The following is a 22,394-nucleotide window of genomic DNA, read 5'->3' on the forward strand; positions in this document are numbered from 1 at the left end:
GAGTATCTTATCCCCAGGAGGCAGCCACAGATACTTAGGGAATGATAATGACAGGTCACAGAGTCCCTCCTCAGACCACTTGCATGGTGTTAAATCAGAATGAATTACTGTACCTCTTAATTAGCCAGCCATAGCTTTTATTTGGCATGTACAAATGCTGAGGAAAACAATTCCTGAGTGAGAGAACTTGCCATCTGAAAGACAGACAATCATACACAACAGACTTGTCTGCTGCAGACAAGCTCTGCATTGCAGAGGCAGAAGCAGAATTTGGCCCACATATTCAAAAGGTAGTTCTGGTTTTTGGCTTATGCTTTATTATATAAGAAAATGGAAATGAAGTGTTTATTTAATTGCTAGGTTTCCAGATGACATTTGTTAATTATCCAGAGTATTTCTACAGCTTTGCCCACTGAAAGGACTTACAAAGCTATTTCTTCTCCTTCAGCTAAAGAAGTGTTGGCAACCCCACTTCAAGGGAGAACAATGAGGTAGCTCAAACAGCAGATGTCCTGAGTGATACCCCACACTCCTCTGACACCACTGGTGTCAAAGGACCATGTCTGGCACTGCCAAGGAGGAGCTGGCAGCAGAGTCCAGCTTACCCAAATCCCATCTTCTGTTTTGTCAGAGGGTTGGTCTGTTGTAATGTAATTACTTTGGGCTGAATTTATTCCTCCATTTCCCATCATGGCAAAATTACACAATGAGTTATTCTTTTCTTCATTGGGAACCATTTTCATTGTGTAACTATTTTATTCTGAGCAAGCACAGTTTGTCAGGGGTGTTCAGGGAGCACCATTCACAAAGCCCCATCTTCCCTCCGTGTGTCAGGTAAGGACAGCATCTCTGCTGAAGCTGCTTGCCATCACCATCACAACTGATCTATACATGGCAAATCCCAAGTGGGACTGTGATCACTCAAGTGCTCTGAGCAAGTTACAACTGGAAAAAAAAAAAAAAGGGAAATGGATACTAATCACTTCTGGGGAGATTCCAATTAGACACAGAAGTAAAATGTTTCACAATAAGAAAACCAGCCATTGGAATAATCTCCCCAAGGAAGTGGTGGATTCCCCAACGCTGGACAGTTTTAAGACTCAGCTGGACAGGGTGCTGGGTCATCTTGCCTAGATGTTTTAAACTACAAAGAAAGCCTATTTTTTTTTTTGAGAGAGGTTTGAATGACAGAGAAGTATTTCTTATTGCCTTAGTAATTAGTATTAGTTCTTCCTAGGCATGAGGATTAATGGGTTAATATTAGGGACAGACGAACAAGGGGCAGGGAGATGATGAAGGCTGTATGATCAGGATTCCCCTGTCTCCCCACAATCTCCCATTACAGGTGTGCCTACTCTGACATGATATACAATGCTGAGCAATTTGGCACATGGGTCTCCTCAAATCCCACCAAATCCCACCTAATTTTCCTTCTTGTTGTAAGAGCAGTCTCTAATCCACTCAGTTTTGCTCAGGCTGGAGCTGGGGGCTGTAGGTTCATGTGAGCCAGGAAGTCTTTCCTCTGACTTCAGTAGGTGGTATCTAAACCACTGAGAGAAAACTCAGCAGCCCTCAGATGTGTTGTTCACTTTTCTATTGAGAATGTTTAGTTTGGCAGAGAGGATCCTAGACTTAAATACAGATAATTTAGACTGAAATGCTGTCACAGCCAGATGTCAAATGACTTAAGGCAAAATAGCTATGCTTCAGCTACTTCTCTGTGCACAGAGATAATTATTCCCTGCTGTACAGAACATTTAACAATAAAATTCATCACTGATTTTATACACTTTAATAATAAGTACAACAATGTAGGCACTAAAATAGATCACATTAATTTATTTTTTGGTGAAAGCTTAATTGCACAGCACTGAGAACACCTGAGATCATGTCTGAGTAGTAGCATAAAACTGCAGCAGTCTTGAGGATGAAGTATATTTTCCCATAGAGACATGGAGGTGGGAGACAAAAGCTGAAGAAAAGGGGAAAGCACCTTGTATAGAAAAAGAGGAAAATAGACAAAGGATAATGAGAATAGGTTGGAAATGGGAGATGAAGTGATGTATGTTCTTGCCTGCAGGGCGAAATTCAAATACTTTAAAATACAAATGCATCAACTTTAGGTATCAAATTCCAGCTTTTTGCATAGCTCTCACAGCCATTTTCTGACTTTGTATGGAATAAATTTGGGTTACTGGTTCAACCATGAATAATTATGTCCACAAAGATGCTCAGAGGACTGGAGCACCTCTGCTATGAGGTCAGGCTGGGAACTGGGGCTGTTCATCCTGGAGAAGTCTCCGGGGAGACCTCACAGCACCTTCCAGTGCCTAAGGGCACAAGAGAGCTGCAGAGGGACTTTTTACAGGGGCACTTAGCGACTGCACGTGGGGGAATGGCCTCAAACTGGGAGAGGATGGGGTTAGATTAGATATTGGGAAGGAACCCTTTGCTGTGCGGGTAGTGAGGCCCTGACACAAGGTTAGCTAGAGAAGGTGTGGATGCCCCATACCCCATCCACCCCTGGAAGTGTTCAAGGCCAGGCTGAATGGTGCTTGGAATAACCCGAACCGGTGAAAGGCTCCTCCGGCCGCGCCCCCGTGGCCGCGATGGCCGCACAGGCCCCGCTCCGCCCTGAGGCTCGGGGTCGCGCCTGGGCGGGGCGGGATGAGCGCACGGGCCGCCGGGCGGGCTGGGGACGGCGCTGGGCGGCGGGGCCGCTGCTGCCGCTTCCCGCCCACGGCCCTCGAGTGAGCGGCCCGCCCCGCCTCCCGCGTGGGGCTGCGCCGGGGCGGCAGCGGCCGGGGTGAGCGCTGCCCTCGGGGGAGAAGGGCAGGGGCGGCCCGGGGTGAGCGCTGACCTCGGGGGAAAAGGGCAGGGGCGGCCGGGGTGAGCGCTGACCTCGGGGGAGAAGGGCAGGGGCGGCCGGGGTGAGCGCTGACCTCGGGGGAAAAGGCCAGGGGCGGCCCGGGGTGAGCGGCCGGGGTGAGCGCTGCCCTCGGGGCAGAGAGGGGCAGGGGCGGCCCGGGGTGAGCGGCGCTCTGAGGGACGAGAAGGGCAATGAGCGCTGCCCTCGGGGCAGAGAGAGGCAAGGGCCCGGGCTGAGCGGCGCTCTGAGGGACAAGGGCGGCCCGGAGTGAGCGCTGCCCTCGGGGCAGAGAGAGGCAAGGGCGGCCCGGGGTGAGCGCTGCCCTCGGGGCAGAGAGAGGCAGGGGCGGCCCGGGGTGAGCGCTGCCCTCGGGGCAGAGAGAGGCAGGGGCGGCCCGGGGTGAGCGCTGCCCTCGGGGCAGAGAGAGGCAGGGGCGGCCCGGGGTGAGCGCTGCCCTCGGGGCAGAGAGAGGCAAGGGCGGCCCGGGGTGAGCGCTGCCCTCGGGGCAGAGAGAGGCAGGGGCGGCCCGGGGTGAGCGCTGCCCTCGGGGCAGGGCGTGGGCGCTTCGCTCTCCCCCGGAAAGGAGCCGGGGGTGAGCGCTTTGCTGAGGGGACAGGGCCGGAGGTGGGGTTGGCTGCGAGCTTGACTGGAGGCCGTGGGACGGGGCTGTCTGATTTTGTTCTGAGTTACTTAAGATCACTTAATTTTAACCGCTTAAAAATCACTTTAGAATCACTTAATTTTAGTAACACCTCTTTAATTGCGGTCGTTGAAAGCACGTTTCTGGCGGAGTTGGTTTGCAGTGCCACTTAGAAGACTACTCTGATTTATTCGCAGATTCATTTTCGTTTGTTTTGTCCTATACTTTTAAGTTAAAACAATTATACTGCTCCATAGTATTTGGAAAGCAGGTGCTGAAAATGCATTTCGGCAGAGCCCAGGGCTTTGCTTCCGCTCAGGCAGCCGCTCTTCGGGCACTGGTTCCCCTCAGACTCCCAGGAGTGCAGCCTGTGCTTTTTGTTACTACAGAATTTTGAAACAAAAGTACAGCGAGGTCTCCTCCAGAGACACAGTGAACTTCACGTGCAGGTGTTGATGGCTACTCCTATTTTTCTGTTTGTTCCTCTTCTAAAAGAATTTTCTTCATGTAATCTGCAGTATTCACTGTCGAATTCTTTGCCGCAGAAAGTGTTTTGCTGTGCAAACAAAAGAAATAGATGGTAGAGAATTATCCTTCCAAAATGAATGCTTAAATATATCTTCAGAATATGACCCAAAAATACTTTAATTTGTGTGCCTGCCTGAATTAATCTTTAAATCCATGCTTTTGCAGTTACCTGGCCCACAGCCACCTTTGATCATACTCTAATGTCAACCTTTACATGATGGCAGAACCACTTAATCTTCAACATAATGAAGTTGCAGACGCAGATTTAAGCAACAGGGTCACAGGTACAAACTTACTGTTGGAAAGCTTTTAGCTTTGAGGCCGAGTTTCTGAAATACTTAACAAAATCCAATATTTTGTAAGCAAACAATTTAGGGGATTTTTGACAAATGTAGAAACAGTACAGGAAATTTTAATAGCAGCACAAGTGCAGTAAGCTTGACAGAGGTATCATGACTTTATTCTTCTGTGATTGTGTATATGCTTTATCATTGATACACATAATCAGTATGAGTGGCTTATAGATACAACTTCTAACTGTCCAAACTTGTGCCTGGTGAAATGCCTCAGAAACTGAAAAACCCACCAGGATATTTGAGGTGTTGGGGAATTTGGACAGATACATGGGAGTAGGAATTCCTTCAACAATGGTTCTTGCCTCTTGAGTACCTTGGTACTGTCTCATCTATGTTCTCTTATGACACGCAGGGGAGAGGGAAAGGCTTCATTTTGGGAGATCTGAGCTAGCTTTATGTGCAAACATCTTGGGTCTGGAGAATTCGTGACATTTCATTTGATGTTAGGCAAGAGTTTTTAGTTCAGGCAGTTTACAAGATTCACTTGCTTCCAGGTGGGGAAAAGGGCCATGTGAGATTTATGCTGTCTCAGTGAAGACCTTGGACAGGCCTTCCAGACTGGAACAAGATATGAGTGTCATATGCAGCCTCCTAGCACAGAAACAAATTCTTTGCATGTGGATGAGTTGCCCACTTACAATAACAGAGTTCCTACTGTATTGATATACAGGCTTAGCTGAATGTCTTCTAAGAGTTGTTTGGTAAAGAAAAACTCACAGGAAAGACCACAAGGTTTATAAGGCAACTCACTGGAAAGTCAGAATCTCTTGTTTCAGAGTGTTTTGTTTCTCACTATTGAATCATAAGTACAGAAGGTAAAACTGTTGTTTTAATAATACTACTGGTTGCATGATTGAGTAAATGTGGTATCAGAATGAAAACAAGTGACTTCCAGAGTGTGTCATGGTCCAAGCATCTCCATTTGCTCATATGGGCTGGCAGAATAGTAGGAGTATCCAAGCCTTGTTTTTTCCTGCAGATATTCCATAACAGAGGCATGTGTTGGTGTTGTTAATCAGATCCCTTTTTAAATACTTCTGCTTCTAGGAAGTTCTATGGAAGACAAAACTGGTAGAGAGAACTTCATAGCTGCATCTGATAAAGAAAATACTGTGAGTTATTTCACTTTATAGTTGCCCCAAGTATTCTGAGCATTTCTAGGTAGCAGGAATTACCAGCATGTATTTCTCTTTCTAGAACTTAGAAGTTTTGTCTCCTTTTGTTGTCATGTTTTTGTATATTAGAATATTTCTACCCTAATGGACAGGTATTTTCCAGTAAGAATGACTTCAGGTTTTTCTTCCACAGGTGTCACATTCTAATTGTATTAATGGGAAGCCAAAGAAATTGCAATATTCCTCTAAGAGAGCTTTTTCTATTTGCTATGATAAGAGTTTCTTGAGTTTTTTAGTACCACCCCCTAAAGGGGGCACTTGCCATCATTGTGGTCTGTTTGGTAAGTACCTGCTGTCCTGTGGCCTGTGATATACAGTACATTTATCAGTGAAACCAGATCAGGTTTGCTCAGAAATGTCTTTAAATGGATAAACATTTTTAATTCTCAGACACAAGTATATTCTATTTAGAACATTGTTGGAGTAGCAGAACTGAAAAGTGGAAGAGAGCATTTCTTTATCAAAAATGGTGGGGTTTTTTACCCTAAATGTTGAAGGAATTTGGGACATTTGGGCAGCAATGTCTGATAGCTGTATGTGAATACAAATAACTATTTGTAAGTGCTTAGAATTGCAGGGGAGCTGTTTTGTAAAGCACTTACTTGAACAGTGTTGTTCCTTCCAGTACGTGTTTTGCTGAGACTTCTTTTTCTTTTGGTTTGTTTTAGGAAAGCTCAGATGCTCACAGTGTTTGCAAACATACTATTGCTCTGCAGATTGTCAGAAAAAAGATTGGCCAGCACATCAAGTAGTTTGTGATCCCCTTAAACAGAAGTAAGTTTGTGGAAAGTTCTGCCAAATAATCTTCACAGAAAGACTGTGTCCATCCCACTACAACATAAATGACCATGGGAAGGCATTATTAGAGTAAAATATGTTGCTTATTCTTAGGCTGGTACTGCATGATACCAATGGCTATCATTATTACATATAACCATATTTGTAATTCTGTATTTTAGTACATAAGAAATAAGGGTTCCAAAAATAGCATACTTTGAACACAGCCTTTTATCTATTTGCAAGTAGATTGTATTATTAATGGTACTTCTCAGTCTTTGGTTCTTCAAATTAACATATTTTTCTTTCATTACAGCTTAAATGATAGCAAAACCAACACGGGAGTTTATCTTAAGGTATGGAATACAAATTTAACTATATCTTGAATGGATCTGCTGTGAGTGAGTGGCAGTGTGCTTCATTTTACCTGTACAGGAAAGGAACAAATTGCTCCTTTTAGAAAGATCAGTGCTTCAAATGAAAAGTTACTGGGAGAAGCATTCAGAAAATTGTTACTTCTAGAGCTCTTAGAAGCACTATCAGATAACCCTGCTTTTATTTGAAAAAAACTTCTGTGAAAAAAGTTAAAACTTAAGACATGTATGATGTTGCTAGAGAAATAGTGTGGCAAGGAAACAGATGTAGTGTGTCTAATACAGAAAACTTCTGGTGTCTTGTTTCTGTGAAAAAATCATGCACTGACTCTTAGAGCTTGGGAAATTTATTGGAGAAATATGTTTTATGTAGTATACAGTAACAGATGCAGATAAGCTGTTGTTTCTTTGCTGTAGAAGGAACTAAAGGTGACACAGTTCTCCTCTATAATGTTTTGAAGCCTCTCTTGATCTTACTTTGAGCTAAACATTTCTTCCAGTCTTCCAACTCTTCTGCAGGAGTTGATTTTTCTGTCTTTGTGGTTTCTTGGGATCACATCTATGAAAGTGAATAAGTTCGCATACCTCCAGCTAGTCTCTTCCTTGAAGAACTCCTTTGTCATGCACTTCTTTGAAGTAGCTTATACGTCTGTTTAACTTTTTGTAGGAATTTAGAAAGGAGGCTTCATGTCATGAGACTTCTTTTAGTTCAAACTGTTAGTTCCTGTTCTGTGTCTGCTTGTGACTGGGCTCTAATGAAACTGATCTACTGATGGGGAGGGCCCATTACACCAAATGGTTGTACAATATGAATAAAAAATTTGCAGTCACTTGATTTTCAAAGAACAGAAGGGGTTTTGTTGTCTTGTTCACCTTCAGATGCTCCAATTAAGTTCTGCAGAAGTAAGAGAGCTTAAATTGCATATTGAAGGGTATTAAGGTGGGTTACATTAAATTACTAGACTTCTAAAAATGGATGCCAGCAGATAAAGCAGTAGCTCTAATCTACTCTGAGGTGTCAAGGTTATGAGGAAGCAGGTGGAATTAGATTCTTGTTATCTATGAGAGCATCATCAGTGGGAATTTTAGCTGAGTTGTCCGTTAAACAGTTGAGGAGGTGAATGTGTGAGTCTTCAGAGTTTGTTCTTCATTGATGTTCAATATGTTCTGCCATGTTTCTTGAACGTTGTTACTGCAAGGAGCTACAGCTGAAAAGCTTCATATTAAACATAACTTGTGCCTGGTTTAAATAGGGTAATTCAATTTCTGGGGATTCTTTATTTTTTACCTTAATTTCCCAATGCTTTAGAAGAGAGTGCAGAAGTTAATTGAATTGATAGCACTTCAAGCCCCAACAGCAGCTTTAGTGTGCAAGGAGATATTTTTGAAGGCCTTTATTATTTAGTCACTTCAGGGGAAATAATCTGCTATCCCCTCTTGTTCTAATTATATTATTTCCAGGGCATTAAGTGTTTCTTCGCCAATTATGATCCAAAAGGAAAAGGATGGAATGAAGGCATTGCCAGCCTTTTTTTCCCAGCTCACGGGAATACACTGTTCACTAACTGGTGTTGATATATTACAGGAGGAAGTGAGGTTGCGTTTTGCTGTAGATGTTCTTCCAGATTCTGGTAAGCACTTGCTTATGTGGGTAAAAACCCCACAGTAATTAAGGCTTTTATGTTCACACCCATCCCCATCACCTGTAAAAGGTAACTCTTGTTCTTTTGCCCTCCTCCCTCTTGTCACTCTCCCAGCTGCTGCCTTGACATCTTTTTTTTTTTCAGTTCTACTTTATTTCACCTTCCCATAAAATGTCAGTGCCTGAAATACCTTGCTAAGCTTAATAACCTTGCATTTTAGTAAGGTCACCTTTCCAATAGAGTTGTATTAACTTCAGTGTGTTCTGGATCATCTTGTTTATTTTTCTGTTTTAATAGATGCATAAACATTTGGTACCATTTTGTTTCTTTCACATGCATTTTTAACTCTTTAAAAATTACAGTGTCATTTTCTAGTTCATTGTAGGATTTTACCAGCTTTCATTATATTTCATACGTGCTCACTAAGTATTCCAAAAAAAGAACAATCATTGGATATTGCTGTATTCATTGGAGAACACTGTAAGCATGTTTATATTTGTGACTTTGCAAGCTTCAGTGAGAGACAAGCCAAGCACAAGACCTTTGAGGAGTCAGAATTCAGAGTTTTGGTTGAGCTGGGTTTGATTGTCAAAGCAGATCAATACATGCAAGGTGTACCTTTTTGTCATGTGGAAGGCTGTTCTGGTTTTCCTCTGGCTGCAGAACAGGAACCATGTAGTGCCAAGACCATATTCATTTAATTGATCTGCAGCCCACAGAAATGTTCAGGGATGTGGTGGTTGATCCTCTTAGCTTGCTAAACTTGTTCATGTGCAGAAAGCTTATCTCCTTGTAATACTCTGCAGTCTGTCAAAGGGTGGTTCACTTTAGTCCCCTGTAAATTCAACTGATTAAGGATTGTGCTGGGCATATTTCACATTTGATTGCTCCACATCACACTAGGAGCAAAGTGGCGTGTAACCTGCTAACCTTTGGGAGAGAAGATCACATAAATGTCACTGCATTCTTGAAATGTTCCATGCATTCATTCCAGACTTCATAAGCAACTGAAACACCTGTTTTGAGATTTTTAATTTGAAAATAATGCTATTGAAAGTTTGGAATGTTTTTGGAATGCTATACATTTCTGATGTAAATACAGCAGCTGAGAAACCAAGATTTACAAAGACATCTTGACTAAATCATTGCATACTCAGTGTTGTAAATAATGAGGTAAGTTATGAATCCTTGTGTCTGAAATGCAATAATTAGTTTTTCAGCTCACAATCTTCAGTGACTGGAAGTAAATGTTGATTGTTACTGCTTTGCTCATTTTATGAAGTCAGTCGTGGAGCTGTGAATGTGCTCAGAAAACTCAAGTAGTTGAGCTACTCTGAAATTACCTTTGTTTTGCATTTTAAACATTAAGCACTGATCAAATAAGTAGAACATGCTCTTGTGATAGGAATATAGATCTGGCTCAGGGGATGGTTCTGAAGTGAAACTAGCTGATGGCTATTTTATGTGATAAGTAATTTATTCTTCCATCTGTATTTTAGAAGACTGCCTAAATAACGTTCCCTTAGAAATGAAGTCTCACTTAGCTTCAGGAAGTGATGCCAAAGTAGACTTTCCAAGAGGTAAGCAAGCAAAAACCAAACTAAACTTGATGAATTTTAGCTCCTCCTGTACTGCATGATATTCTAGCTTCTCACTACTGACATTCGCTCATAGACATTTTATTAGTATAAAATTTTTGTATAGTGATTATTACATGAGGTTATTATGTTAATTTAATAATATGACAGGAGCCATCAAAGTCCAAAGCATCAATAAAAAGAATAAACTATTTAAGTATGTTTATATTTTCAAAGTCAGCTAGCTTTTGATTGGCAACCTTTTTTCTTTCTTATGTGCAGTATCAGAAAACCATGCAAAGGGAAGTGAAAGAGGATGTGAGGATGAAGACTCTTTTCACTCTGCTAATTCAGTTACCAAGTTTGTCTCTCTAAGTATTGGAGAAAAATTTTCTGGTGTGGTTTCTCACATTCAAGATCCAGACAGCTTTTTTTGTCAGCGCATGCAAAGTGCCCGTAAGTGATGGGTTGGAAATGGGATGTAGAATGCCTGGTATGGCTTTTTTCTCTTTGGTAGGGAGTGGCTGGAGGGAGGTGAATTTTTCTTCTCTGTCCACATGTAGCTGTTTAATTCTGGGTAATCAGTAGCAAAGTGTGTCCTTTGGGAAGAAGTGGCCTCCCTCATCATCTGCCTGTTGTTGGAAGAGCTGTCTTGGTTTTTTCTTGGCACGTCTCCAGTAACTTGCTTTCAATTTGGACTGCCTTCAGCTTTGTCCCTTTGCTGAAAAAATCCATCACTGGTTTTCGCTGTCTGTTCACTGCTGTGATTCCTCAGACACACATGAGGACTCTCTTGGATGTTAATGATTGAAGAGCCCTAGTCTGATCAATGTTAAACATTTGAAATAATCTCCATTATCTCCAAGATGTTCTTCCAGGCTTTGGGCTTAATTATTTTGTAATAATTGGAAGACAGGCTATGTTCCAAAACCTGTGTGTTTTAACATCAGGTCAACTTGCTGAGCTTGAAGCATCTCTTAATGAATACTGTGGCAAAATTCCCAGTAGTCCATCTTTCCGTCCTGCTGCTGGCAATGTGTGCTGTGCCCAGTTCACAGGTAAAAATTGAGTGAAAATACTAAGTTATGTCCCTTTTTAATTACCAAAAAGATACATTTTGTAATTATGTTTAGAAATGTTTACTATAGAGTTTATTTATCTCTGATTTTTATCTGTGAGTAATGCTAGGTAGTGATTTGAAAAATTATATCTGTAAAATATCATTTTTTCCATGTCCCTTTATTGAGCAAATTCTTCTGGATTCAGATTATTTAGAATAGCTTATTAAGAGATCATGGAAAGTTTAGGTTTTTTATGTTGCTAAGTGCTATTTCCCCAGGGTTGGAAATAAGTATATCTTTGACATTTTAGTTCCCAAAAGAAGCACAGAAGAAATGGGATTATGTGGAATGATGCTGCTCTGATAGACTGCTTCTCAAAATGCTACTTTAGCCAACACTTGGTAGTCCTGAGCTGTACTGAGATTGATGTATATTTATATTGGTCTGTCAAAAAAAAGTTCATTCTCTTCTCAGACATTACATCTGTATCTTCCTTTCTAGAAGACAACCTGTGGTATCGTGCTGCTGTTACAGCTTATGCTTCCGAAGACACTGTTTTGGTGAACTATATGGATTATGGTAATTCTGACTCTCTTCCACTGACCAGACTTCGTCCTATAATTCCGAGCTTGATGGACTTACCAGCTCAAGCCATAAGATGTAGCCTGGCAGGTATGAAGTAAATGATTAGCAGTTTCAAACCAGATAGGGGGAAAACAAGTGGTATTACATAACCACCACACCTGTAGTATCTCACAATGAAACATGGAGAAGCATGGAGGTAATGGTAGGCATTATTTCCAGAATTCTTAACTGTTGTGGCATATCTACAAAATGTGTCAAATATTTCAGAATGTACTTGCAGTTGTTGTACCTGTTCACACATTGGTGAGAGCTGGACTGACCTCAGAACCTTTCCATACTATGTGACTTTTTTAGGTGTAAAGCCACCATTAGGAGGAGTATGGACCTCAGAAGGTATTTCTTACATGAAAAAACTGGTGAAAGACAAAGTGTTGACAGTAAAAGTAGTGGATAAAGACAGTTCTAAATCCATGGTGGAGATTACAGATGCCTCAGTTATTCCAGTAATAAATGTGTCGAGCCTTCTCCTTGAGGAGGGCTTTGCAGCTGAGGAACTGAGCATGGCCTTACCAGCAGCCAGAGGGACTGATGCTGAGCAAGCCAACAGTGAGTATGAACACATCTTGCTGCCTTGACATTGTTTACCTCCTGCTAGAGTGGGTACAGAGAATGCAAGCTCTTATCTCTATGACCTTTTCAGTCTGGCTCATCAAGTCTAGCTTTCACAAGTCCAAAGTTTAGCCATGGCATCTTAACAGTAAAGAATTGTGTGTCTGTGTGTGTGTGTCCAGGTGTGCACGCTTAACAAAGTTGGAATTGCCTGCTTTTGGAATTGGTGCTTGCTCTTAGAAATCTTACAGTTTCCAGTTGAAGTAGGCTATGACTAGTTATTACCTATTTATTCCTACATCCTTATCCATTAGTGCAAATTATATTTGCTCTATTGTCATCTTAATTGTCCTATATTTTACACATAAAACCACATACTTAGTCCTTGAAAATTGACTGTAGTAGTTTATAAAGCTTCAAATCTATGCTTCAATTGCCTTGTTTGAATTTAGTGACCAAAGCTTCAATCCAAGAGATTTTTACTTAAGTTACGTTGAATTTCTTTGAAATATTGGGGAAGATTCCTGGCTTCTCTCTTACGAAGCATGCTGCCTTCCTTTTTTATCCATCCCGTGTCTGGCAAACGTATGTATTCTCTTCTGATCCATTGGTGCTGAAAACTTTTTGTCAAGTCTATGTTCAGATAATTTCAGTCTTTCTCACTAGAGGCCATGTGGCCAGGACACAATGGTTCCTTGTCTTTATTCAGAAGAATAAGGAATCTTACAAATAATTTAAAAAAACAGTAACTTTCCTGGCTGTATCTAAACACATTTTGATCTGTGGCCCTCATCAAGGGCCTGTTTTGTATTTACTTGGTTTATTGGTTACCTCTTACCTTTTTGTCATTTCCATCACTGAGCCAGAGCTGTTGACTGCAGGTTTTAAACAGAGTGTGTTCTCCAGTTTGCCATGATTTAGTGTTCCCATGATGTATTCTACAACTTGTGTTAAATAATAAGCTTCTTTCGGTACCTGAACATAATATCCAGTGCAAATTTCTGCAACCAGTCTTTCTAGTAATCTTTTTGCTCTTCCTCCTGAGATTGTTTCCAGTAGTCTTGGTGACAGATGTTTCCCTCTTCTATGCTCCTGTTCCCCAGCGTCCCTCTTGCCCAGGCTGTTGCCAGCTAGTCTTTACCTTTGTGTAGTTACTCCTCCCTGCTATCTATGGCTTGCTCTTTTTGGTAATGAAGAAATACATTCAAGAACTGGCATATATCTCTTACTTGGTTTTACTCTGCAAAGAGGCTCTCAAGGATAATTAGTCTTGGACAGTTTATAACAAGAAATTTGAGGATGTGAATGAGCATTCAGCATGGGGTTTTTTTCCCTGTAAAAGTTACTTTAATTTATTTTCATTCTATGCTTTTTTCTGTCCTCTCTAGAGGACACAGCAAACAAAGGAGTATGCAAGTGGATTAAATTAACTCTTAACCAAACACTCAGTGTCATAGTGTGTACAGTGTACAATCCTGGAGAATTCTACTGTCAGATTTCAAACAGCCGTGGTAAGTTCATTCACTTAATTCTTTCTGATCGTTTCTTTGCTTCCTGGTTTGTCATTTATTATAGTTCTAATGAACTACTGTGTCAAGTAACAAATGTTTTTTTTTCACTGGAAGAGTGGCTTATTCATTGGAATAAGTTGTCCAGGAAGGTGGTAGAGTCATTGTCTCTGGAAGTGTGCAAGAGGTATCTTGATGTGGTACTTGGGGTGACTATGGTGGCGCTGGGTTGATGGTTGGACTAAATGATCTAGAAGAGTCTTTTCCACCCCTCATGATTTAGTGATTATGTTATAAAAGCAAATAAGAGACATGTTCCCTGTGCCAAGACTATATTTACTGGAGCTCTCTTCTAGTACGCTGTTGTAATTTATATCAACTTTGAGATACAGTAATTGTAACACAAAATTGAGAAAATGCAGCCATTAAGATGTGACTTCTTTTGGATTAGTTAAAAAGTAATCTTGTTTGTAGAAGTCTGTCTAAAGACTTCTAATAGCAATTGGCATTTTAAATGCTAGGAAAAGAATGTGACAAAATTTAGTGGCTGAAGAGGGAGCTAAAGGTATTCAAACAAAAAATATGGGGCAGCTCTTAAAAAATGAGGGATGTTTGTTCTTTGACTTACATAGTCAAGGAATACATTTGAAGGTTTACAAGTAAACTGTAGAGTGAACAGTATTGATAAAGTTCAGGTCATCTCATTTCATCGATTTCATCTTTGTTTTTTTCTAATTTTCAGATTTACTTGCTCTAAACTCGCTTAACAAATCATTGTCTGAATACTGTCAGAAAACACCACCAGATGTTTTTGAGCCTGAGAATGGAGACCCTTGCTGTGCTTTTTACTCTGGCAAGTAACAGACTAAAATAGTTTTGTTTTTGTAGAGTGAACATGAAAAATTAGCGGATAGTTTACATTGGTGGAGGAGAGCAAAAAATTGTATTTATTTACTAACAAGTGGAAGATGGTAGACCTAGCAAATGTGTGAAGTAATTAATAATTTTTTTTAATCTTTAAAATTAGAGGATGGTAGCTGGTATCGTGCTGTAGTGCAAAATGTCACTTCAGATGGAAGTGTTCGAGTGAGCTTTGTGGACTATGGAAATACTGAGGATGTACCACGGGATAATATCCGACAGATCTCATCCTCCTTCCTGAAACTTCCATTTCAAGCAATTAAATGCTGGCTCTCAGGTGAACCTTAAGGAATTTTCTTTTAAAAGAGCTCTTGCATTTAGGGACTTGCTGCTTTGGGGGAAGGAGGTGATGATAGGGAATACTGTGCAGAGCTCTGTTCTTTTGTGTTTGTTTGCTTTCTCTTCTCTGAGCACCTGACAGTTCTCTGGAGTGATCTGCATAGACTTTGCTCACTGCTTTACTGGTCAGAAGGGAGCTTGTTTAGCTCTGCTTCATCTGTAGTGCTTACTGTTTTTTGGTTGTTGCCTTCCTAGTTGTAAATCTGCTTTTGTGCAACTTTATATCTCAAAACTTTTGCAGGCAAATGAGCTAATCTATTTAAGTGAAGCAAGTTGGCCTTTCAGTTCTCTTTCATTTGACTCCTGGAGGGTTTGGCACTGTACTGCTGTTTCTGAATGTTCTGCAAATTTCATTTTCCACACCATTCAAAATTCTGCAGAACTTTTCTTTCTTTCTGGTGTAATCTGTTTGGTTTAAAAATTAAAAATGTGGAAAATAGGAAAAAGCTCAAAGCCTCATTTTGTTCAAATGTCTTGTGCTGTTCCCCTGCCCACCCACCCTGAAAGCACTTAGGTTATGTAGGCTCCTTTGATAAAAAGGCCTGATTATACTGATCCAAAACCAGTTTTAATCATGTTGTTTGTGTTAAGGCAAAGGATTTATTTGGTTGAATCATAAAAAATAGAAGAAAACTTGGGAATCTTGAGAAAATGTGGGCATTTAGAAAAAAGGAGGAAGAGGGAGAGCAGTTAACAGGATGAAGGACAATGTATTACTCTAGGGTAGTAAAAGTAGCCTTGATATTTCAGGGTACACTCTAAAGAATTTTTAAAGTTTTTTTTAAAGGAAATTATAATGTTGAGAAAAGTCAGTTTTAATGAATTTTAACAGTTTCTTACATCCCAGGTATAAAGCCTGGGAATAGCCATTGGAATCCAGAAGCTACAAGAAGATTTCATATGTGCACTTCAGGCTTAGAACTTCAAGCTACAGTAACTTCCCTTTCTGAAGATGGGGCAGGTGTAGTCCTTACTGATAATACCACAGGTTGTCCAAAAATTATCAGTGAGATACTAACTTCAGAAAAACTGGTTGCAAAGGAAGTTCTGCAAGATAAAAATAACTTTCCAAACAAGTCTGTTGACCAAAAAGGTAATTAAAGGAATTCTAACTTTTAGATTTAACAAGAATTTTCAGTATTCCAGCCTTTAACCGTTATTTTCTTGTTTAACTACAATTAATATTAATGCATAGCTTTGGTTATATTGTCAGTTCTTACAGTTGAACACCAGCTGCCCTGCAGGTGGCATTACAGACAAAAAGAGAAAGATAAAAATCGCTGTGTTTGTCTTAAATGAATGTTGTTTGCCTCTGTGGGAGTCAGAGAATTAGCAGTTTTCTAACTGAAACTTTTCACGTTTGCTTTTCAAGGTCTTTTTTCTGATCTGTTTTTTACTTTAGCTACTTTTATATGCCAACAGTTTATGAGCAGCAAAGTAAGCATCATTTATCTTGATTTAGATTTGTCTTCCTGAAGGGAAGACATGTAGTCATATCTGAAATTCAAAAAAGTTACTATAAATATCAAATAAAATAACAGTTCCTTAAAATATATGTGTGCTTGGAGGACAGTGATAACACTGCATTTTCTTACAATTTCTATTAGTAACCTCACTTGGGCACTGGAAATCAATTGAATTGGCTGTAGATGAAACCATGTCTGTCTGTGTAACTGAAGTTGTAAGCCCAGACTTGTTCTATGCTGTACCAGTTGCGAATAAAGGTAAGAGAAAGTGTTCATTGTTCCTAACACCAGTAAGAAGTCACTGTTGCAAGCTAGTTAATAGAGTGAATGTGTGTAGTGAACTGAGCCATGTAGAAATCTATCTTAGACAGTAGGAAAATATAAAAATGTCAAAGATGGGAGCAGGGGGCTTAAGTATGCTCTTCATTGTACCCAGATGTGGTTAGTGAATGTGGGTTTTTTTCTGTAGGTCAAAAGAATCTCTTTAAGGAGCTGATTTCTCTGGAAGACTATTGTAGATCTTGTAACAAACAGCCCTTCCAACCAAAACCGGGTGAAGCCTGTTGTGCTCAGTTTTCAGGTGAGACAGTAGCTTGTCCTTCCATTTCCTTGGCCAGTGTAAAACATGGCTTTCATTTTTGCTTTAGACATAGGAAAAAACACCAACTTGAAAGTGCTTATGGATCTCTTAACAGTGCTTCTTATTAATTGGCCTTTTATATATCCATCACAGTATTTAAAAATTCTGTAAAAGCTCTACAGTTTCTTGTTATTGTGATAAACTGTGTTTATAAGATGATTCTTCACACGTGACTATTCTTGTCCCAATCTTTTCAGGTAATGGCAATTGGTACAGAGCTGTTGTTCTGGAAGATTTCCAGTCTGCAGTGAAAGTTCTGTATGGAGATTATGGCAGCACAGAAACTTTACCCCTTTCAAAGGTGCTGCCAATCACTGATACCTATTTAAAGCTGCCTTTTCAGACAATTACATGTTCACTTGCAGGTAAAAAAACCTCCCCAAAATAAGCAAAAAAACCCCACATCAATAACCTCTGACTGGTTTTCGTGAACATTGTAAATTTTTATCTGTTCTGGTGGTAGTATTCATTCCTTTATACTGGTAAGCAACATGAGGATCTTCTCAAATAGTATATTGGTAACCACGGTAAAAGCTGGTTTAGAAAACATGGTTTTAGTTTATTATCTCTAGAATTTAAGCTATTTCTATTAGGAAAATGTAGTATCATTTTCCAAAGGATGTATGTACGATTCAAGTTATAGCTTAAAGGAATTATTTATATAACAAACTTGATTTTCCTTTTTTCACAGGAATAGAGAAAGTTGAGTGGTCTCCATTAGTGCTCGACAAGTTGAAAAAACTATTATTGAAGCAACATGTCACAATTACAGTGAAAGGGATTAATGGAAATGTTAATTTAGTAACAGTGGAGAAACACTTGGACAATGGTTATGTGAATGTAGCTGACAGACTGCTAAAGGAGGGTTTGGTCACATCCTGCAGTGCTGAAAACTCACATAGTGAACATCAAGGTACATACTTTGGCTTGATTACTTCAGTTTGCTTATTTTAAAGAACTTGTAAGCACACGGGGTGGCTAAATGACTTTTTATTCTAAAAATCCTGGACAGTGCCACATGTCACCTCTTAAATTAGGGAATGAAAGTATATGTGTATTTTGCTCATTCACTTTGGTTTTTATAGGTAATGAAGGTGTGACCAACTGCTGCTGCAAGGAGTTAAAAGTGCAAGTAAGATTCATGCCAAGCAATACTTCCTTTTTTATGTTTCCAGAATTCAAAAGAAACCCTATGTAGGAAGCAAATGGGAGTAAGGGGAATAATAGCTACTGAAACATGGAAGTTTTGTGAAATGTATCCTGACACTTCTTCTCATGGTTTTTATAAATGGTAATAATTGGAGCACCCTGAAGCTGAGGGAGGATGGTGTTTAGAGCACACAGACTTCATTAGTCTGTACTTTGCCCCACAGACAGCTCTTACTTCATTTTTTTTTAAGTGTTTGAAGTCTCTTTCTCTGTTATCTAATTTAAGATGCTGATCTCAATCTTAATTTGAGTACTTAATCAATTTAGTTTGAGGAAGCTGCTTCAGGGAAAAAAAAAGGGGGGGAGGGACACATACATGGACAAGGGGAAGTCAGCTACAATTCTATTGGCTTTTTCCCTCTCTAGATTTTACAACAGAAAGGAACTTAATCTATTTATTGAATTAATATGGTATTTAGCTGAGTTTGTCATATTAGCATCTACCCTGATCTGAAATCAGCAATTAAAAACCCCCAGAATTGTATACTTCTAACTCTTTCTGCTTATTCCACAGCTTGAAAAGCATAAACAAGTCCTACTCTTCCTTTTAAACAAGTTTGGGAATCCAGAGGGATTCAGTGATATGAAAAATCTGTTGAAGCACTAAGTCTCTAACATGCACCATTTCATTTTCATGTCCACCAAGTTCCTGCAGTTCCTTTTTTAGAAGATCAAGAGCATCAGCTTAAAAAATGAGGGTCACTTTGTAGAAACTGTTTTTTAAGTACCTGCATTTATCTATAGGCTTGATTGTTACTGTGATGTAACTTAGAGGATTGCAAAGCTGCAAGCTAAAATTTATGTTCTTTTCTTGTTTTATGCCACCATGTGCTACTAAACATTTTGCTTGTATTTTCTTGTTGGATGGTCAGAAGTTTATGGAATGGCCATTACATTGTGAGCTTGTTCTGCAGACTTGCAGAACTATTTTATTGAAATTATTGTAATTGTAAGGCTTACTTAACTTTGGTACCATTAATATTACTTGAAAAACTCAGTATCTTCTTTTAATTTCTCATCTTTCAACCTAATTTCTGGTCTGAACTTAGACTGCTATTTGCTCTTCATAACCTTGATTTCAGTATCTTTAAAGGTTGATTGTTGTCTTGGACTGCATACAGGTAGTTCTCTCTAAAATCAGTAAACACTTCAATGTGCACAGTTCTTTCTTTACACTTATGCTGTATAATATGCATCTGTGAATGTTATTTTCAAGTGAATTGTATTGAAGCTGTTTTTTGTGTAGTTACATCATCAGGACTTCTACCGCATCAAGTTTTCACATCATAATAAAAAAGACCCAGTCTCAGCTGTGACAAGAATACTGAATCAAATTATTAAGCGATTATCAGTAATTGCTGACTAATTCAGGAATGTCAGATTATTTTTTGTGGAATACAATAGACATTTGCTGATTGAAACTGCAGGGTCAGTCTTTTTTGTCCGCTTACAACACATACTTCAAGTTTGGGCTTCTGCAGAGTGGAAGAATTTTGAGATTAAAATTGTTGCAAAATATTTTCCTTTGACTTAATGTTTTATTGCACTCAAATTGCCTCAGATTTCTTTTTTCCCTGCCCCTTAGTTTTTGTTGCAACATATTCTTGCAGTAACTAATAATTAGATTGATGTTTGTACTTCAATTTCTGGAGTTTTGTTCATGCCCCTGGTTCTGAACCAAGACTCTGGCTTTGTCAAGTGTCCTTTGACTCCCTGGGACCAGAGTGCCTTGCACAAGCATTGCTCTCATGCAAAGCACCTCACTGATGTTTTAGTACTGCCACTCCTCTTGTTCACTTGTCTACATCATCCCTTTCCTAGCACTTAACACTGCAGTTCAGAAGATAAGTTTGACTGCAGTAGCCAAAAGCATTTCATAAGCAGGACAAAGGAAAAGGAAAGCTTGTTCTACTTGGGTAAAAAAAAACAAAAAAAAAAAAAAAAAAAAAACAAAAAAAAAAAAAAAAACAAAAAAAAAAAAAACAAAAAAAACAAACTGGAAAGCAGTGGTCAGTGTTTCACAAAGTCATGTGGCAGTAAGTGGAGAAGTAAGAGACTTCATGTGGTTCCGGTACTTAGTTCACCCCTTCTTTTCAGGTGAACTCTTGGGAGCATCAGTGTAGGAACAAACCAAGCAAGAAATTTGGCAACCCAATGGAGTTCCTTAAGTAGCACTGAGGTCCTCTTGCATTGTTTTTTCTCTGCTAGTTTTAATTTCTACTTGAAATCTTTTCTTGAAGTGATGAACTGTTGCCTATGGATTATATTTATCTAGACTTAGTAACATGCATGCTCTTGCAAACAAAATTTGCGTTCTGAACAAGGAAAACAAAAGTGAACTGGAAGTCTAGAATAACGTCACTATTCAAAGGGAAGTAGTGTGAAGTTAATAAGAATTACCTAGCACTGCAAAGCAACAAGGCTTTTTTAAATCCTTTTAATTTATGAAGCACTGTTGGAGGAACTTTAGTGTATACTTAGCTTACTGGGTTTGACTGAAATTATTTATCATTTAGCAGTTGATATGTTCCTAACTCTACATACAGTGAGGTAGACACAAGGGTGTATTTTGCCTGTACAATTCAAAAATTATTGATCATTGTTTAGGTTTGGTGTGGGAAGAGGTGTGCGAGCTCAGTTCTGTGCAACTAGTACTGGCAGAGAATAATAGTAACAAAACATAATTTTAAAAACAGGCCCCATACATCATCCCTCCAGGTGTAGTAGGTGTGAATATGGTACTTTTGCTCACAGGTCGGGAGTAGTTTTCTGTGCATTAGGAAAAACATTCTCAAAAAAACCTGACTCCTACGTGAAGCTCCTTTGGGGCTGCTGTGAGGCAGAGTGGCTGTGGCTGCCAGCGCTGCTGGCTGTGCTCCAGGGCTGCTGAGAGTTCTGGCTGCGCGGAGCCTGTTGGAGGAGTGGATACACCAAGGTTCCTCCTAAATGTAACCCACAGCAGTGTGGGTGTTCCTGGGGTTGTTTCCCCGCCCCTCAGTTGGTAGTTACAGGTTCGGGCTGTGGTGGATGTGGAGGAGAGGTGTAATCCAAGTGGGAGAAGGCTGCTCATAACCTCCGCAGGTGCACCGTGGCCGTGCAATCTGCCGAGAAAAGGTAAAGTGCGACTCGGAGAGCTTTTCCCGGGGAGAGCTGGGGCTGGTTCCCAGCGGGCCGGGCGGTCCCGGAGGGGACACCGTGCTGTCCCGTGGGCAGGGTCACCGTGCTGTCCCGTGGGCAGGGACACCTTGCTGTCCCGTGGGCAGGGTCACCGTGCTGTCCCGTGGGCAGGGACACCGTGCTGTCCCGTGGGCAGGGTCACCGTGCTGTCCCGTGGGCAGGGTCACCGAGCTGTCCCGTGGGCAGGGTCACCGTGCTGTCCCGTGGGCAGGGACACCGTGCTGTCCCGTGGGCAGGGTCACCGTGCTGTCCCGTGGGCACGTTCACCGTGCTGTCCCGTGGGCAGGGACACCGTGCTGTCCCGTGGGCACGTTCACCGTGCTGTCCCGTGGGCAGGGACACCTTGCTGTCCCGTGGGCAGGGACACCGTGCTGTCCCGTGGGCAGGGACACCGTGCTGTCCCGTGGGCACGTTCACCGTGCTGTCCCGTGGGCAGGGACACCTTGCTGTCCCGTGGGCAGGGACACCGTGCTGTCCCGTGGGCAGGGACACCGTGCTGTCCCGTGGGCAGGGACACCGTGCTGTCCCGTGGGCAGGGACACCGAGCTGTCCCGTGGGCGGATGCGCGGGGCAGCGGGGATGCGCAGCCGGCTCCGAGCCCCCGCAGCCCGGGGCAGCCAGGAGGGACGAAAGGCCGGTTCCGCAGCCCGGGTCCTGCCCTGGCTCTGGAGGAGCCCCGGCCGTCGTGCCTCTGGTCCCCCCGCAGGGGATGCCGAGCTCAGTGCGGGAATTGCCGCGGCTTGGCAGGAACACGGCGTGAATCTCTTCAATAAATAAACAGTGCCATGCTGCGTTAGTGATATAAAAATTTCCACCACCACGGAAATCAGACTCAGCCTGTGCTCTGCTGCTTTAATTACTTTGTTTCTAACACTTTTCTGGTGCGGCCAGGGGAAAGTGCTGAGCCTGCCAGGGCTGGCTTTCCAACAGGTTGCGGCTC

The 22,394-nt window shown here is 41.1% G+C and overlaps 1 protein-coding gene across 1 annotated transcript; it reads left to right on the forward strand.

The window, feature by feature from the left end:
* The first annotated feature begins 4,251 nt into the window (after positions 1 to 4,251).
* Positions 4,252 to 19,795, forward strand: TDRD1 (tudor domain containing 1). Its single transcript, XM_077784488.1, has 21 exons — positions 4,252 to 4,283; positions 5,439 to 5,505; positions 5,702 to 5,849; positions 6,237 to 6,342; positions 6,662 to 6,701; positions 8,305 to 8,350; positions 9,862 to 9,942; positions 10,222 to 10,395; positions 10,890 to 10,997; positions 11,502 to 11,672; positions 11,940 to 12,191; positions 13,583 to 13,705; positions 14,445 to 14,555; positions 14,730 to 14,900; positions 15,810 to 16,055; positions 16,570 to 16,686; positions 16,898 to 17,008; positions 17,266 to 17,433; positions 17,760 to 17,981; positions 18,154 to 18,200; positions 18,792 to 19,795. Exons 1-21 carry the CDS (start codon positions 4,252 to 4,254, stop codon positions 18,882 to 18,884), a joined length of 2,634 nt encoding a protein of 877 aa, XP_077640614.1. The 3' UTR covers positions 18,885 to 19,795.
* The last annotated feature ends 2,599 nt before the right edge of the window (positions 19,796 to 22,394 follow it).

Source organism: Lonchura striata, chromosome 7 (assembly GCF_046129695.1).
Source record: "Lonchura striata isolate bLonStr1 chromosome 7, bLonStr1.mat, whole genome shotgun sequence".
In the NCBI taxonomy this organism is placed as follows: Eukaryota; Metazoa; Chordata; class Aves; order Passeriformes; family Estrildidae; genus Lonchura; species Lonchura striata.

What these genes read in the sequence shown, in the direction of transcription:
- TDRD1 (XM_077784488.1), top strand. Translation starts at nt 4,252, where the DNA reads ATGATGGCAGAACCACTTAATCTTCAACATAA. An exon ending in TGATGCTGAGCAAGCCAACA is followed by an intron (nt 12,192 to 13,582) that starts GTGAGTATGAAC and finishes TGTCCTCTCTAG; the next exon opens with AGGACACAGCAAACAAAGGA. An exon ending in AATTAAATGCTGGCTCTCAG is followed by an intron (nt 14,901 to 15,809) that starts GTGAACCTTAAG and finishes CTTACATCCCAG; the next exon opens with GTATAAAGCCTGGGAATAGC.